Source organism: Pipra filicauda, unplaced genomic scaffold (assembly GCF_003945595.2).
Source record: "Pipra filicauda isolate LSUMZ 115617 unplaced genomic scaffold, ASM394559v2 scaffold6_size6359152_pilon, whole genome shotgun sequence".
Lineage (NCBI taxonomy): Eukaryota > Metazoa > Chordata > Aves > Passeriformes > Pipridae > Pipra > Pipra filicauda.
The window spans coordinates 4,493,285-4,508,727 of NW_024104865.1; the positions used below are offsets into that span (position 1 = coordinate 4,493,285).

The 15,443-nt window shown below is 40.6% G+C and overlaps 1 protein-coding gene across 3 annotated transcripts in view; it reads left to right on the forward strand.

Moving 5' to 3' along the window:
- The first annotated feature begins 1,447 nt into the window (after positions 1–1,447).
- Positions 1,448–15,443, forward strand: part of EHD4 (EH domain containing 4) — a 30,849-nt gene continuing 16,853 nt past the window's right edge. Inside the window, exons 1-3 of one of the 3 annotated variants that reach the window (XM_027749748.2) lie at positions 1,448–1,715; positions 9,328–9,504; positions 13,818–13,915. In XM_027749748.2, coding sequence (XP_027605549.1) covers positions 1,480–1,715; positions 9,328–9,504; positions 13,818–13,915 — 511 coding nt within the window. In that variant the 5' untranslated portion in view covers positions 1,448–1,479. Of the gene's footprint in view, positions 1,716–1,751; positions 2,177–2,269; positions 2,493–9,327; positions 9,505–13,817; positions 13,916–15,443 lie in introns of those variants that run through there. The other 2 variants (XM_039389002.1, XM_039389001.1) reach the window with 2 other exon arrangements.

A 15,443-nucleotide genomic window follows, 5' to 3' on the forward strand; every position in this document is an offset into this window, starting at 1 on the left:
GTGGATGCAGCAAAGACAAATGGGAAAGCAGTCTCGCTGCACACTGTTGTACTTAAGTTTTCCATAGCTCAATCAGGAGCAGTCAGACCTCTTAAAGATGTGGTGATACAAGATTAAGTTAAAAGAAATTACTGAAGTAACATGGAGAAGATGTAAGTAACGGGAAGGATAACTTAATTACCTATGAATTAACCCATAGAGAAATACAATGAAAATGAAAGGAATACAAAACTTAACTATAAAAAGGGGATTTCAAAAAATGAGGAAGCCAGTCAGCACGACCCTACGTGAAATGGTATAAAATCTTTAGACTCAGCATGGAAATTGCAAGAAAAGAGTTGCAAAACATATGCACAGCCCTAAATAAAATGCCAAGCAAGGAACCAAGAAAAGGCAAAGTGGTTAAATGCCCAGGACTGAGAATTGCTAAAGCCTAACATCTGTTCTTTGAGGAACAGCATGGAGAGGAAGGAGGTGGAAAGGGCACATCTAAACCTGCTGATGTATTTAGAAAAAAGCTGGAGCATGTTGAAAAAATGTAGTATTCAATATGGGAATGAGAAGGAAGAGAAATACCTAGCTAAAAAATGTGAATCAGTAGATGTGCTGAACCAGCAAAAGGGGAGTTAAATAAGGATGCTGCAAGGGAGCCAAGGCACAAAAGATACCACTTGTGACATAGTGTTTGCACGCAGATTCAGCAAAAAAATGCCCCTCCATTTATTTTTTTTTTACAGGGACCCCAAGTTTTTTTTCTTTACATTGTGAGCACGGACAAACTTTCATGTCAGAGAAAAACATATTTGTTTTATTTACTTCTTCAAAGTTTTAGTGAATGTGGTGTTATATTCCACTACAATCTCTTGTAAAATCAGTGGAAAAGGTGATCCTTCCATGTGGCTTAACACGACACTGGACCTAAGATTAAAACTAAAGGCCGTATCGTTACACACGTCCCACAGAAATATTTCAATGTTATACTAAGATTTTTCACTCTGTTTAAACCAGTTGCCTGATGTCGTAGCTAAACACCACCGCGCTTAGTCACAGACTTCTTTGGCATCCAGAGACAGCAACCATTATCAGAAAAACACGAAAAGTATTTGGGCGATTCTACGTTCAGATCGGAGCTGTCAAAAGCTCTCCGGATTGCATTGCTGAGATTTTAGCGTAGAGGAGAAGCGCGTACAATTAACCTCCGGAGGGGGATTTGTGGCACAAAAATATAATCCTCTGATTATGAAAAAAGTAATAACCCTCAGAAAACTCCAAACCGCACCCGGCACCCGGGGTGTGTACTGCAGGGAGAATGGCCCCTCCCGTCCCCGCCGCTGAGCCGAGCGCGGGTAGCGCCGCTGGCACCGCCCCTGCGCCGGGGCCGGCCCGGCCGTGCCCGCCCCGCTGGCGGCTGCGTGCGCGGGAGGCGCGGCGGCAGTGCGGGGATCGGCAGTGCCAGACGGGAGCGGCGGCGGCGGCGGGATGTTCAGCTGGCTGAGCAAGCAGGGCGGCGGGCGGGAGCGCGCCGGCGGCACCGACTTGGTGCAGACGGTGACCGGCGGGCTGCGGGACCTCTACCTCCGCAAGCTGCTGCCGCTGGAGGAGCACTACCGCTTCCATGAGTTCCACTCGCCCGCCCTGGAGGAGGCCGACTTCGAGAACAAGCCCATGGTGCTGCTGGTGGGGCAGTACAGCACCGGCAAGACCACCTTCATCCGGTAGGCAACCCGCGGCCGGCCCCGTTCGGAGAGCGCCGGCCGGCGCCCTGCGCGCCTCGCCCCCGCCGGCCGCTCGGTCCTCGTCGGTCGCCTCCTGCCCGGGGCGTTGCTGCCCTGCGGTTAATCCCTCCCACGCTCTGGCGGCGCTCCCCGCGGCGAGCCCGGCCGTGCGGGGCAGCGGCCGCACGCCTGGCCGCCCACCCGCTGCGCCGAGCCGTGCCGAGCTGCGGGGCGGGCGGCCGGCGCCCCTCCCGAGGAGCGGGGCTTAGCCGAGAGCCTCCGTGCTGTGTCGAGGATGATGCCGCTCCCGAGGCTGTTGCATGCTGTATAGCTCGCCGCTAGCTTCCTGTTCAAGAATATTATCTCTGTTTCGTGTTCTGCCGAGAACGTGTCTACTTCCTCTTTGTTCTTTTAATCTCTAAATTATTTCAAAAGAAAACCAGGCACTTCGTATTAAAACGGTATGATTGCACCGGCCATCACGGACCGTTTAACCTTCTCTCCTTCCCCTTCTTTCCCAAAAGTATCACGCACAGATTGCATGTGATGATAAAAGAGTAACGTGACAAGAGTTTTGGGCAAAAAGCATAGGGTACCTGGAACGACTCACCACCCCCTCCTCCCCGCGCCCGTCTCTTTATTTTGAACAATGACATTGAAAAAGCAGTATCACTACTAAGACAGCTTAACAGTGTTGTTCCTGTTGTAGTATTTTCTGTCTTTCCTGTATTTAAGTTTCTTAGAAGCTCATTTTTATGAAGCTGAAGCGTGTCTTGGGTAAGCACAACCTGTGAATACTTCGCGTGTATTTGAATGTGTTTACCTCTCATGTGCCCCTTACAAATTAATCTAAGGTTATGCCCAACTCTGCAAAAGACACTGACCAGTCAATTGGATCAAATTTTGACTTACGTATATCTGAGGTTCATTATAGTCCTGTAAATTTTACAAATATTTATCTTTCGGTTCCAAAGATTACAGGCAGCCTTGCCATAACAATGTTTTCTTTTTGCAGTGCAAAAGACCTACCTTCCCTCTACATGGAAGAGCAATGTTTACCTTTAATCACCTGAGAGCTTTTCAGATGTTTACAGAACTAATCATGTGTCTTTTCTGGTTTTACAACCAGCTAATTGCAGGCTTGAACTTGGTTCTTCACTGATTATATTACTGAATTCCCACAAACACGTAAAGTGGTGTTGCTCAGAGGAATATTTTTAAAATAGAAATATATCTGTAATTAAAAGAGAAGAAACTTCGTTTCAGGATCCCCACATAAGAAGGTGTGTGTTTGTGGGAAGGATGATTTGGATTTTTCTAACATTTCTGTAGCCATACTGATTCATGTTCTTCGTTAAAATTACAATTGCTTTGTGAGTCTATACATTTCCAGATAAGCATTGTTAGCTGGCTTATGGACAGGGAATAGGGAGAGCATGGGGTGGGAGACAGAACAGTCCCAAATATGTACATACCAGAACCTGTCCTGCCTGTCAGCAGAGTTGCTCTGTCATTTGCAATTCATAGGAAAAAAATTTTCCCTTCCTGTAAGTTTGCCTTGGATGAGAACACAGTTTTATGGGCATTCAACTTTTCTGTCCTTTATAGTTGTCCATATTTGACTGGAGTGCAAGTCAATATTGTGCTTAGAAACACTGATATTCCTTGCAGTGCCATAGATGTATTTTTGGTACTGTTGCTTTGTGAAGAACTTGTTATCACTGTCATCATAAAATACTGAGCAACAGCATTGACTGATACTAAGGTACAGTCTGAATGAGAAAAGATGTATAGTTTATTACAGCTATTCCCAGCTTTTTTTTAGCATTGGTCACTGCTGGGCGAAGATGCCCAGAAAAATTTGAGAGATATAAAGTTTTCAAATATGTTTTCTCATGTGTTTTAATAAAATATCTGACGAAGTGGAGGAGGTGACTTCTACTGTGATGTGCCTTTCTCTTCATCCACTCTCTTACTCTTTCTCCTGTCCCTGTTTTTTGTAGGTTGCAGAGTGGTTTAATCCCTTACTGGGTATTGGAGAAGATAGGCATTGACTGTGGAGCCCCTGTCAGTAATAGAACAGCTGTTACTGCTTCTAAAGGACCACAGTCTGACCGCACCATTATCAATATTCATTACCTCAGTGTTATGTATGGAATAGATAATCATTGGCTTAATCAGCATGACAAAACGCTCCATTCAAGATGGGCAGCAACTTAGACAATAGTGTCATAGGGACTGTTACTCAAAATCCAGTTTAGAGAAGAAAAAGAAGGGCAAAAAAGAGAAGTTCTTGTATGTTGATTACCAAACTTAGATGAAGACATGGGAAAATATTATAATGTCCAGGTCAGCCTGAAATAAATTTCTCCTCTGGTAGGCTGAATTTCCCATGGAAAAAAGTCATACACTCTCAAGATTTTTATATAATTCTAGGTTTACTATAGATAGTTTTTCTTAGAATGAAGTAGAAGACGGTAATGGGTTTTTTTTCCTGCAAAACTTTTAATAAACATTATTTTAAATCTTAAGTAAAACTGCTTTTTGTTCTGATTTCTCCATTTCATAGTCAGGAGGGCATACTACATCTACCTAAGTGTTTACTGTTTGATTTACTGCTGAATGTAACAATTCACTTCAGCTGTCAAATATTCATTTGGGATTTACTGTGATTTAGCCATTATTGTGAGAACTTCACATTTTCATACCTCTGACACATCCATATCCACCCAGTTCCTTCCACTAAGGCTTTATGGAAAACACTGATCTAGCAATGACTGAATATCCTTGGGGATTAAATATGCAAACAAATACTTCCAGGTTTCTAGCAGCTCTTATGTTTTTTCACTTGATGCTGTTTATCCGCTTTGGCACTTGGAACAATGCAGTGAATTCTGCCAGTTTTGCTGTCTAAGGTGTAGTGCAGTGATAGTGTTTTATTCAAGTATTTGACAATGATGATAATTCAAACAAATATATCCACACCCAAACCTTAATACTTGCCCGATTGTGTTTAATGAAGTGGGAGGATGGTGAGAGCCATTTCCTTATCTTGTGTGTGAGCTATTGGCCATGCAGGTCTCAAATTCTTCTGGCTGCTTTAGGAAAAGAAATGGGGAAAGGAAGGACAAGAGGGGAGAATTGTAGTGTATGAAAAAGAAATAGAACGTGGTCAATGCAAGTTTGTAGTTTTTGACCTTTTTCTTCTAACAGTTAATTAAACTTTTAGTCTAGTAATGTTTACCTCGCCATTAATTTTTCTATTTTAAAAGTGTAAGAGACTGCTGTTTTTAAAGAACTTATCAACACAAGACAAACCAGAAGTAAATTCCTCAGATTGCCAGGCAGTGCTTTTACTTTGCTTACAGGTATTACTCAGAGGTTAAAAATTGTAAACTTCCTGCTATTTAAACTCAGCCAGAGCTGGCTTTTGTGAAAGCACCCTTATGTGTGCATAGTATCTGGAGTCTGCAAGTAGTGTGCAATCACTTGTACAGCTGCATCTATTTCTTCAGGAGTTGGGGGGGGGGGGCAGGCTCTTAATTTCTTTGAGTGAAAGCTGTAATTTTTTGATACTAGCTCTCCATGAAAACCTTGAGTTGTTTGGAGCAGAATTCTTAAACTAAAGCAAACATCTGCTAGCTTTGCTGTGTTTAAAAACAAGTGGAATATCTGGTGCAGTATGTAGTATGGAGGTGAGCAGACTTATAAAGAAGCCTTGAGTTTGTCTCCCAGTGCATCACAGAGTACCCCTGCTAGTGCTGCTCTGTCCAGCTCACCTGCATTTGTGCGTTAGTATGGCTTAGCTAAAGCATTTAGACTTCAGATGAAGTATCCAGAATTGTGATTAATCTTTTCTATCTCTGGAACATTGTAAACTAGTTTCCCCTGGACTGGCAAACTACATCTTGCAAAGAAACATAGATGAATGTTTATTGGCAAAGCAGAAAGGTTATAGCCCAGGTGAAAACAAAGGGAGAAGAGTCAACAGGATGTCTGTTATTTGAACTAGACTGTCTTTGGGACACTGGCTATTTTTAAGCATTCTTCCTGTAAACCTTTTTGAACTCCCTCTCTGCTGAAAATTCCTGAGAAGAGCATGCAACTGCAGATCTGAAAATCCAGGTATTTTCCTGTGTTAATGTAGCATATGGTGCAAAACCATTGGCAGCTTTTCAGTTTACAGAAGGCTGCTCATACCTTTTGTGTGGGTACTTTTCATGCTGAGAAGTATGATACAGCTTGGTGTGGCTTAGCCCCAGCTTGCAACCAAGCACCATACAGCCACTCACACCCATTCCCTGCAGTGGGATGGGGGAGAGAACTGGAAGAGTAAAATTGAGAAAACTTGTGGGTTGAGATAAAGACAGTTCAGTAGGTACAGTAAAAGCAGCACACACAAAGCAAAACAAGGAATTCATTCACGACTTAACACAGGCAGGCAGATGTTCAGCTATTCCAAGGAAAGCAGGGCTCCATCACACATAACAGTGACTTGGGAAGGGAAAATGCTGTCACTCCAAGTGTCTTCTTCTTCCTTCTTCCCTAAGCTTTAGATGCTAAGCACGATGCTGTATGGTATTGAATATCCTTTGGGTCAGTTGGGGTCAGCTGTCCCAGCTGCATCCCCTCCCAACTCTTTGTGCATCCCCAGTCACTTGCTGGTGAGGTGGGGTGAGAAGCAGAAAAGGCCTTGATTCTGTGTAAGCGCTGCTCAGCAGCCACATACTAGTACCGTCCCAGCCAAAACCATCACACTTTGTACAGCCAGTGCTCAAGAATGGGTATATTTTTGTCTGTACTGATTATCGATGTGCAATTGTGAACCAGTCTTAATGGAAGATACCTGCCTTGCAGAGTGATTCCTGTCTCTGTTGAATAGCTGTACCAGGCTCAGCATTGTGACTGCTGGGTGGGGCTTGGTATCTGGGAGATCTTGCCTTCCTAAATTGTTATCCAGGAATCCAGGTTTTTAAAGCTGCATTTGTGTCATTAACTTGGAAGCACCACTGCAGTTCAGTAGCACTTTATTCTTGTTTAGTCATTTCAGTAAGCAGCTAATCTGAATTTGCACTATTGAGTTCCAAACTGCAAATAAAGATGTTGGAAATCCTGAAAGGTGCTCCACACTTCTAAATGTTTAAATTTTGCAAGTATTACACGTGCAGCAACTTCATGAGCAGGCCGTGAAATTACTCTTTTAGGCATATTGAAGACTGCCATCACTGACTGTGGATAACCATACCTAACAGGTTCATAAGCTTATGATGCATAGCAATTATCCTGTTACCCTGGATGTGTCTTCTCCTGCACTCAGAACCCACCATATAGTTTTCCTTGACCTGGAATCTGGGACTTAAGTCATGTGTGTTTGATTCAGTACAACGTTCTTTACCGCTGCTGTGGGAGCTTCTTGTTGTGTGTGTTGTCTGTCACCTTATGAGTTGCTGCCTCTGTTAGCAGAAGTCTGGGAATGACAATTGTATCAAGAGAAGAATTTATTTACCAGTCTCATAGAGATCCTTTCTCTTTTAAAAGAAGGACAATGAGGAAGAGGAGAATTAAGAGACTTTGAAATAGAACATTTTATCATGGCAAGTTAAAAATCTTATTTTGGAAGATGAAAGTATAATTGATCTTTCAAAATCAAAGTTGTGGATAACTCCTGTCTGGAAAATTATACTGGCTCCTATGAGTTAGCCTTGGAGTCCTGTTTTGGAGAACTCTAGTCTGCAGTGATGCTCTGTGAAGAGGCAGGAACACACTTTTGTGTTTCAGGTGTTCCCCTGTTTGCTAGAACACTTGTCCTCAGTTTCCATGCATCAAGGGTTCAACTGCTGAACTATTAAAGGAGTTTTATCTTCATTTTGTTACATGATCTACTTCGTAATGTGAGGGATCTGCTGCATTGTACAATCCTGCATATGCAGAGAGCTTTGAGAGTTGGGATTTTTGCTTTTGGAGAGGAGTCAGTTTTATTTCCCTGTTGATATGCATTGGGTAAAGTTTATTGTAGAAGTAGAACAACTTGACTTGGGCGTGTTCTGGGATGATTGTTCTTATGGTCCCCCTTTCCCACAAGTTTTAGCACTGGCTTTTTTTTCATTTGTTTGTTTGGAAGCAGAAAGCTGCAGGAAATTTCATGTAAATAAGTGTTCTAAGCTCCCAGATCATAGGTTGAGCTAATTGGAGCCAGTTTGCTAAGGCTAGTGGAAAACAATCTTTGAAATATGTCACATATATTTAGTTCCTAAAGTTCAGCTTCTGTGCACTGATCTATTAAGTTAGTGAATGCTTGGGTATTTTTTTAAAGGTAGAAATTGTTCAGCAAGTACCAATACTTTGTAAAATGTTTTTTGCAGCAAAATCAGCCAACAAGTCCTTTCAAATCAACATTGACTTAGGAAATTGTAGCAGAACAAGCATAGTGCTCTTGGATTAAAGGCCAGAACAAACCTTTATTGTAAGAGAACTGTTAATATAGATGCACTGAAACCTAACTAGTGCTGTTGTTGTATGTAGGACCATCACCTGTGCCTGAAGAATTCTCATTTAGATCCCGTTTTGATCATGTAAATTGTGGTTGATTAAAATGACTTGATGAGATAATTTTAATGCTCCTGTAATGTCACATTACAGCAGACTTGAAAACATTTTGGTCTTAGTCTTGAGCACCAAAGTGGTGCTGATGTGTGTGAGAACAGTAGCACACGTGCTTAAAGTTAAGCAGGGATTGTCAGAGTCTGTTTTTGAATAGTGGCAGTTATCAAAGAATGCGGGCTAGAGGGAGGTTTGCTTGATTGGCTTGGGGCTTCTCTTACTTGTCACTTGCCATCCAGGAATGGATGCAGACAGACCTTTTCTGTAAATACATGCTCTGGTTCCATTAAATTTTAATATTTAAATATGCACTTCATTTCAGACTTTGTTGTCCGGAAAGTCAAGACTTGGTCCACTGAGTATGTGCTGTCTGCATCTGTCGGTGGCCTACTCAAAGGGAGGTGCAAGGATGGTTTCCAGTGGTATACACTGCCTGACTTGATGCCTTTTGGAAGTACTTTACTGTTAGACCTCAAGTTCTGCAGTTCTGACTGAGTTAAAATCAGTAAAATCATACCGAGTTCATTAAAGGGTTAGATCTGTCAGCCAACTGAATCTGCTCACGTGCAGTTTCAAACCACTCCTGTTTAGTACAGCAGCACTTGTATAGGCTTGAAAAAACTCGGAAAAGCAGCCATGTCTTGTAGTGTAACCTACAGCACTGAGATCATTGGTAGAAGCATCCACCGGAATGGTTCAGGTGCTACATTTGAGGGAATACTTTCCACACTGTTTTTGTAAAGGGATTTACTTTATACCTTTACTAAGTTGTAGTGAAAAACTAATTCAGTTCTCTTCCTCCCCTCCTCAACAGGTTACAGAAATAATGAAGTGCAGGAAAATATAATCTATTCTTACAGAGTATGTATGTCCTAGGGAATTATCAAGCAAATTTTCAAGCAAAAAAAAAATGTATTTGCTCTTATCATAGTTCCCAGTCATTCAGTCTGTATTAATATCGCTGTATAAATATAATTCTGTATAAATATGTTTATGTATTCTGCATCTCTAGATATCTGCTTGAACAAGACTTTCCAGGCATGCGGATTGGTCCAGAACCTACCACAGATTCTTTTATTGCTGTGATGTATGGAGATACAGAAGGAAACGTTCCTGGAAATGCCCTAGTTGTTGATCCTAAGAAGCCATTCCGCAAACTCAGCCGCTTTGGAAATGCTTTCCTGAACAGGTGGGATCTGCTTGCTTGCTGTCTTCTGATGTTTATGTTTAAATTTCTGTATGTTCCGTTTGAACAGCATAGAATAAATATTTAAATACAAGCAAGAGCAATGGCAGTTAAAGTGAATTAAAAAAAACAAAAGGCAGTACTAGGTAGGATGGGTGCTGTTAGGATAGAGAGATTCAGTTTTCTGAACAGGAAATCCTTGTTAAAACCAGTTCACAGAAAAAGGCTGAAATGCTCCACTGGTGACTTATTTGTAAGGCATTACACTAACTGGAACTCAAGACATAAATTCTTCTGCTCAATAAAACTGGTAAGTTAGTACTATTAATAAAACTCCCATCCAAAAAAAGGGGAAAAAAATTTTCTTTTGATGCTGTCCTGTTCCTTTCCATTGATCTCACTGGATGTCTTGGTATAGCTCTTTAAAATTGTGAATTTCTGGGATATGTAAAACTGCCTGCAAGAATGGAGAAGATTTGAATGTGCCTTCTGGAGAAAATATGTACTCAAGCTCTTAATTGTTTATTTTTGACTAGCTGGTTTTCACAGACCATAGTTCCATAGAGCACAGAGATAGCGTTAGCTTCTGGATGGCTACTGTGTATTTCTAAAAAGGGAAGAGTTGTTCAGGGGCTGTGAGTATTGCCATAGTAAACTTAAGTAGCGTGCTAAATATTTCCAGTTAAAGTTATTAATAACTTTGTTCACATTGTCTGAGCAATCACCTTGTTTTCTTCCTGTATTTGACGGTAGCTTGACATGGAGGCTTCACTTCGCAAGCTAATTAATCTAAATTGGTTCTTTTTAACAATAAACTTTCCTGTTTGGCTGATAAACACTGGCATATGTGTTAAAAGTTCATCATGTACAGTTTTATCTTTTGCTGTGCTTATTCAACAAAGAAAGTTTGTAGCTGCTTATAGTTGGCTTGGCTATCACTTTGCTGAGATAAGAATATGTGCTGTGGGAAGCTGCAGCCAGGTCCCATTTTAAATAATAATTTTTAGATTATTGTCTAAGTCCTGTCCTCCAGATCACTGTTGTGTTTCTCCCTTTTGCCACCATCGTGCTCTTTCTATCAAAAGTTAATTACTCTAAATTGTATTTTGCACAGTATTCAAATATTTGCACAGAACATATGATAATAGTATGTGTTTGTTTGAATGAATGGTATAGACATAACTTTTTGCCTAAATCCTCTCTCTAACTAGTTGTATCAGGTCCTGAATATTATGCAAACAAGATTATTTGCTACCTAAAAAGATGTACATTCAAAGTAACTGACTAAATTATTTGTGACTGTGATATTGTTATATTGAAGTGCTGTGAGCAGCCTTATCTTCCCCAACAGTCACATTTGCTCCTTAGTTTTGCAGTGAAGATCTAGATGCTAGCATCACCTCAGTCTGCCTCTCTGATCACATTGCTGATTTTCAAAATTTGCAAACTCCTTTCACTTCATGACTTCCCCTAGTTGAAAATGTCTTAGGCTTCAGTATCTTTGAGTAACTTCCCCTGGATCTTACCTGCAGTCATGCTACATATTTTACTTTGCCTTCTCTCATTTGCCATGCTGACAGAACTTTAAACTCAGTATCACATTTGTCACTCCTGCTTTAATAGACTTTCCTCTACTTCCTCCTCCCTGCTCCCACTTTATGTTTAAATGATTTCCCAATCCTAGTGTTTTGCCTTATGGAAGAACTTAAGGCTATGGACACTTAGACTATGAAGTTAAGTGCCCTTTTCATCCAAATGTTATAATCCAAATGACAGGAAACAGGGACTGAGGTAATGGAGAAACTAAAACAAAACAAGAACACAATAGTACAATCAAGGCTTGTACTTAGTAATTAGCCACATTAATTTATTGATGTTACCTTGCTAGTTTTTTCCATGACGGCTTCTTATTTCCCCCTGTATCTCGCTGCTTGGGACAGATGTTCCTTTGAGACTCCTGAGTGTAGAAACTAGTCTCTTATTTCTCCTGCATTCTTTTAAGAAAAGTTGGGAAGGGAAGGGGGACAGGACCTAGTGTGCCCTTGGATGCAGGTGAGGAAAGAATATTGCATTATACCCTATGTAAATAAATCAGTGCTGCTGAGAAGAAATGCGTGGCACGGTTCTCTTATGATGTGTCATAAGCCATTACAGTCATCTCATTCACACAACTGTTTTTGTAACACTTTTCTTTGGTGAAAGTCTGTTTATCATTCAGGTGGATAGTGTGTAGTTTTGCTTTTTATGGTGCAGCACTTGTGTGACCTGCATGAAGTGGGCTTTTAAGAAAATGTTGAAAAGAGATATTCAAATACAACTAGCATTACAGTTTTAAGTTGTCTGAAATGTTAGTTTGAGGTAAGATTTTTAACCCATCTGTCATCTTGAGCTTATCCGGATATATTCGAAAAGTTACAGCCACTTAATTTTGAGTTTATTCTTCTATTTCGTATGCGTTTCCCATGTACTTTTCTCGTCCTATTACCACTAATGACTGCTGCTGCAAAGACAGCAGCGCCTACATTTCTGAGGCCTGTAGTTCTCTGTTTTCTGATGAAGATACTGCTGTATTGTTCAGCTAACATAACAGGGCCTGTCTTCTCATATGATGTGTCTAGAAGCATCTCGGTGATACTGAACAAGCGCTGGGCTGTCTAAGATTGAATGAAAGTGATAAGAAAAAACATACATGAAAATTCACTCTGAAAAGTTCAAAATTTATGAAAGCTACTTTATGCTGTACATAGTAGTGATGTATGCTTTTTGTAATGGCTTACATGATGAAATGTATTTCTTTTGTTGCTCTTTCAAAAGCATCTCAAGCTAGTAGAAAATTACCTTAGTGAAAAAATTTTCTTCAGATGTGTGGTATTTTCTACACTGGTGTCCCACTAAAAACACAAACAACCCCCCCCCCAACCAACAAACAAAACCCAAGAAGGGTGCTGCTGTTTACATACTGTAAGGTTTTATCAGGCCCAGATGGCTGCTGTTTCCTTATCCCCTCTTGGATTTCAGGGAGAGGCATAGCTGATGCTGCAGTGTCTGTTGTACCCAGAAAGGGACGCTGTATGCTTTTTTTACAGGCTCATTACTACAAGGTCCACTGAAAAACAAGATGAAGTGAGGTGTAAGGACTTTTTTTCCCAATTTCCTTTGAATCGTTTGTATCATATAAAGTAGCACCCGGATTTTGATATAGCTTACATTCTATATCTGATATTTGCCTGCCTGAACTCTTCCTAACTCAGATATCTTTGGTCTCAGACTTCTGGTCTGACCTTGGCACAATTATGACTTGCTATCTGTGATAAGCTGTTTTTGAGGCAGCACACTTTCTGAAGCCATGGGTTGACACAGGGCAGGCATCCTTACAGCCTGAGCCTGCAGCTTAACCCCATGCTGGGCAACCTCAAAGGAGGAGAGTAGGTTAGCACTGTGTGCTTTTTAGTAGTCTTTAGCTGCCCCTGATAAGAAGATTAAACTCTAATGCAGATCTCTTAAAGGCAGTTTATGATGAAGGGTGGTGAAGTTCTTCAGTCATGAACTATCCTAGAAGCATGAGAGTAGCTTAGATGTAACACACCAAGTGTTCTGCAGGGCTCTGAGTCCTTGTGAATTATTTATTTTTCGATAATACCACCATTGAATTTGTCTCCTGTTGCAGAGGCAGGAGGTTATTGTTTAGAGCATGCTGTGTGTAATTTGAACTCTTGGTTCAAGCAGTGTGAAAGTTTTGGCTTGGTTTGTGGGAGAAATACAGTTTTTTCCACAAGCCCCACCTGAGGAGAGCAGCAGGTTATGGAGTGGGGACTGCTCAAATGCTACTGAATCAGGTGAGAGGGAGATATGCCAGGGACTGGAACATAAACATATCATCAGTATGGCTTTCTTCCTGCTATCCTTTTCTTTTCAGTGTCTTTGAGTTTGGGCATAAGTTGGAGTATATGAACAGTTTTCTTTTGTGTATGCTAATTTTGGTCCTAGCAAAAATGGTGGTTTGATGGAGTCTTTTTAATGTTGCATTTAAGGCCCACGTTATCAGCTCTTGCAAAATATGGAGTTTTATCAGCACTTACACATACAGTTTTCCAAGGTTTTCCTGTGTTTTCTTTTTTAAGAAGCTCTCTTTATATTTTTTCTTAAACATGTATAGTTGCCAAATAATATAAGGGTTCATCAGGGCTTCAGAAACTTTTTAAAATCTCACTTGAGTCTTTCTAAAATCAGATACATAATGGGGAGCTCTCAAGCAACAATCTGTATAAGAGCTAGAGCTATTGTTAATGTTTTTTTTTCTTCCTTCTTTCCTGCAGGTTCATGTGTTCTCAGTTACCTAACCAGGTACTGAAGAGCATCAGTATCATCGACAGCCCTGGCATTCTCTCTGGAGAGAAGCAGCGTATCAGTAGAGGTGAGTTGCAGGGCTTGACAATAACCAATCTCACTAACTTTTTTTTGCTCTATTGAACAAGTTAACATTGTAATCTGTTGGGAGTGGTTTTAGTAGTACTGACTGGTGGTGTGTCCCAAAGTTTCATACTGCAAGCCCTGTTAAACCCATGTTTTAAGGCTGGATGTAGGATTTGGAATTTTGTCTCTTGAAGACTGGTGGGGGTTGGGATTTCTGTCATCTGCTGCTGTTGCTGCAGTGGCTACAATTACACAGTCTGTTGTCTAATTAGTGCTTTGACACTCCTGAGAAAAAGCCTTATTTTCATGATTTTAATTGCTTTTGACAACGTTAAGATAAATAGACTCTTATATACGCTACTGAAGTTCAGGAATGAAGATATGTTTCATAATAGCTATAGGTTGGTCATGTCTAAAAAATGAGGGGGTTGGACCATAAATAAGGTGGTTTTGTAGTGGGCAAAGCTGCTAGTGTTGCTTCTTAAGGTTGCTTCTTAAGGTTGCTCAGTCATGCCATAGTATAATTTCCAGTCAAAAGACTTCCTGCGGGAAGAGGGAATGAGAATATTTTTAATAATATGAAAATTCTGCAAAGAACTGTATGCTGTTTAACAAGCTGTTTAAGAAAATAGCCTGTCTTTGAGAAACTATTTAAACAAAAGCAGCATAATGTAAACAACTTTCTTCCTTGCTTTCTTCAGCTGCATTTAAGTGCATGTCAGTTTTCTGCAGAGTTGTAAATGGTAGTGATCCAGGGTGTGGCTTATGCCCTCTGTTCTCAGACTTTTGTTTAAGAAATGGAAACTTGTGTTTCATGTCTGTGTGAGAGGAAATAAACAGTTCTTTAGCATATCACACTTGGGATTTTTTGAGGAAATTCTGGTGTCAGCACAATATATGGCAGCTGTGCAACAATAGTCTTGTCTTTACATTACACTGACAGAATGAGGGACTAACTTCTTAGGACTGTAATCTAAATTATACTTACTTAGTAATCTGGTCTACTAGATGTTTCTGGATTCTTTGTTCAGTGAAATTTTGTCCTCTATTACTCATACAGTCAGGTAAAGCATTTATCATGAGGAGAGCGCTGTGCTTTCCTTTTCAATCTGTTGGTGGACTAGTAGAGGTGAACAGTGTGAGTGCTCTGTGTCTGTGCAAGCAAAGGCTTGAATGTTGTGAAACCAGAAATAAAACAAATACTGCGTGTTGGACTCTTATTTCTAGACAGAAATAGGATGTATAACTAATGATCTTTAATCCTGAAAAAATCTTACCATAAATGTGTAGGTCTCAGTTTACAGAGTCTGATAAAATCAAAGATGGTCTTAAATCTCCAACTTCTACTTCTCCATTGTGGATTCCAGCTCCCTGTTACCTCCTCAAATAAAAACTAGGTGCGTCTTACTCCCTCTCTGCTTGTTAAATTGAGAAAACGATGCTTGGCAACATTCAAGTCTCTGTTGCCATTTTCATAACATTATGAAAGTGAATATGAAATAAGCAGAAAACTAGAGTATCATGTTCAT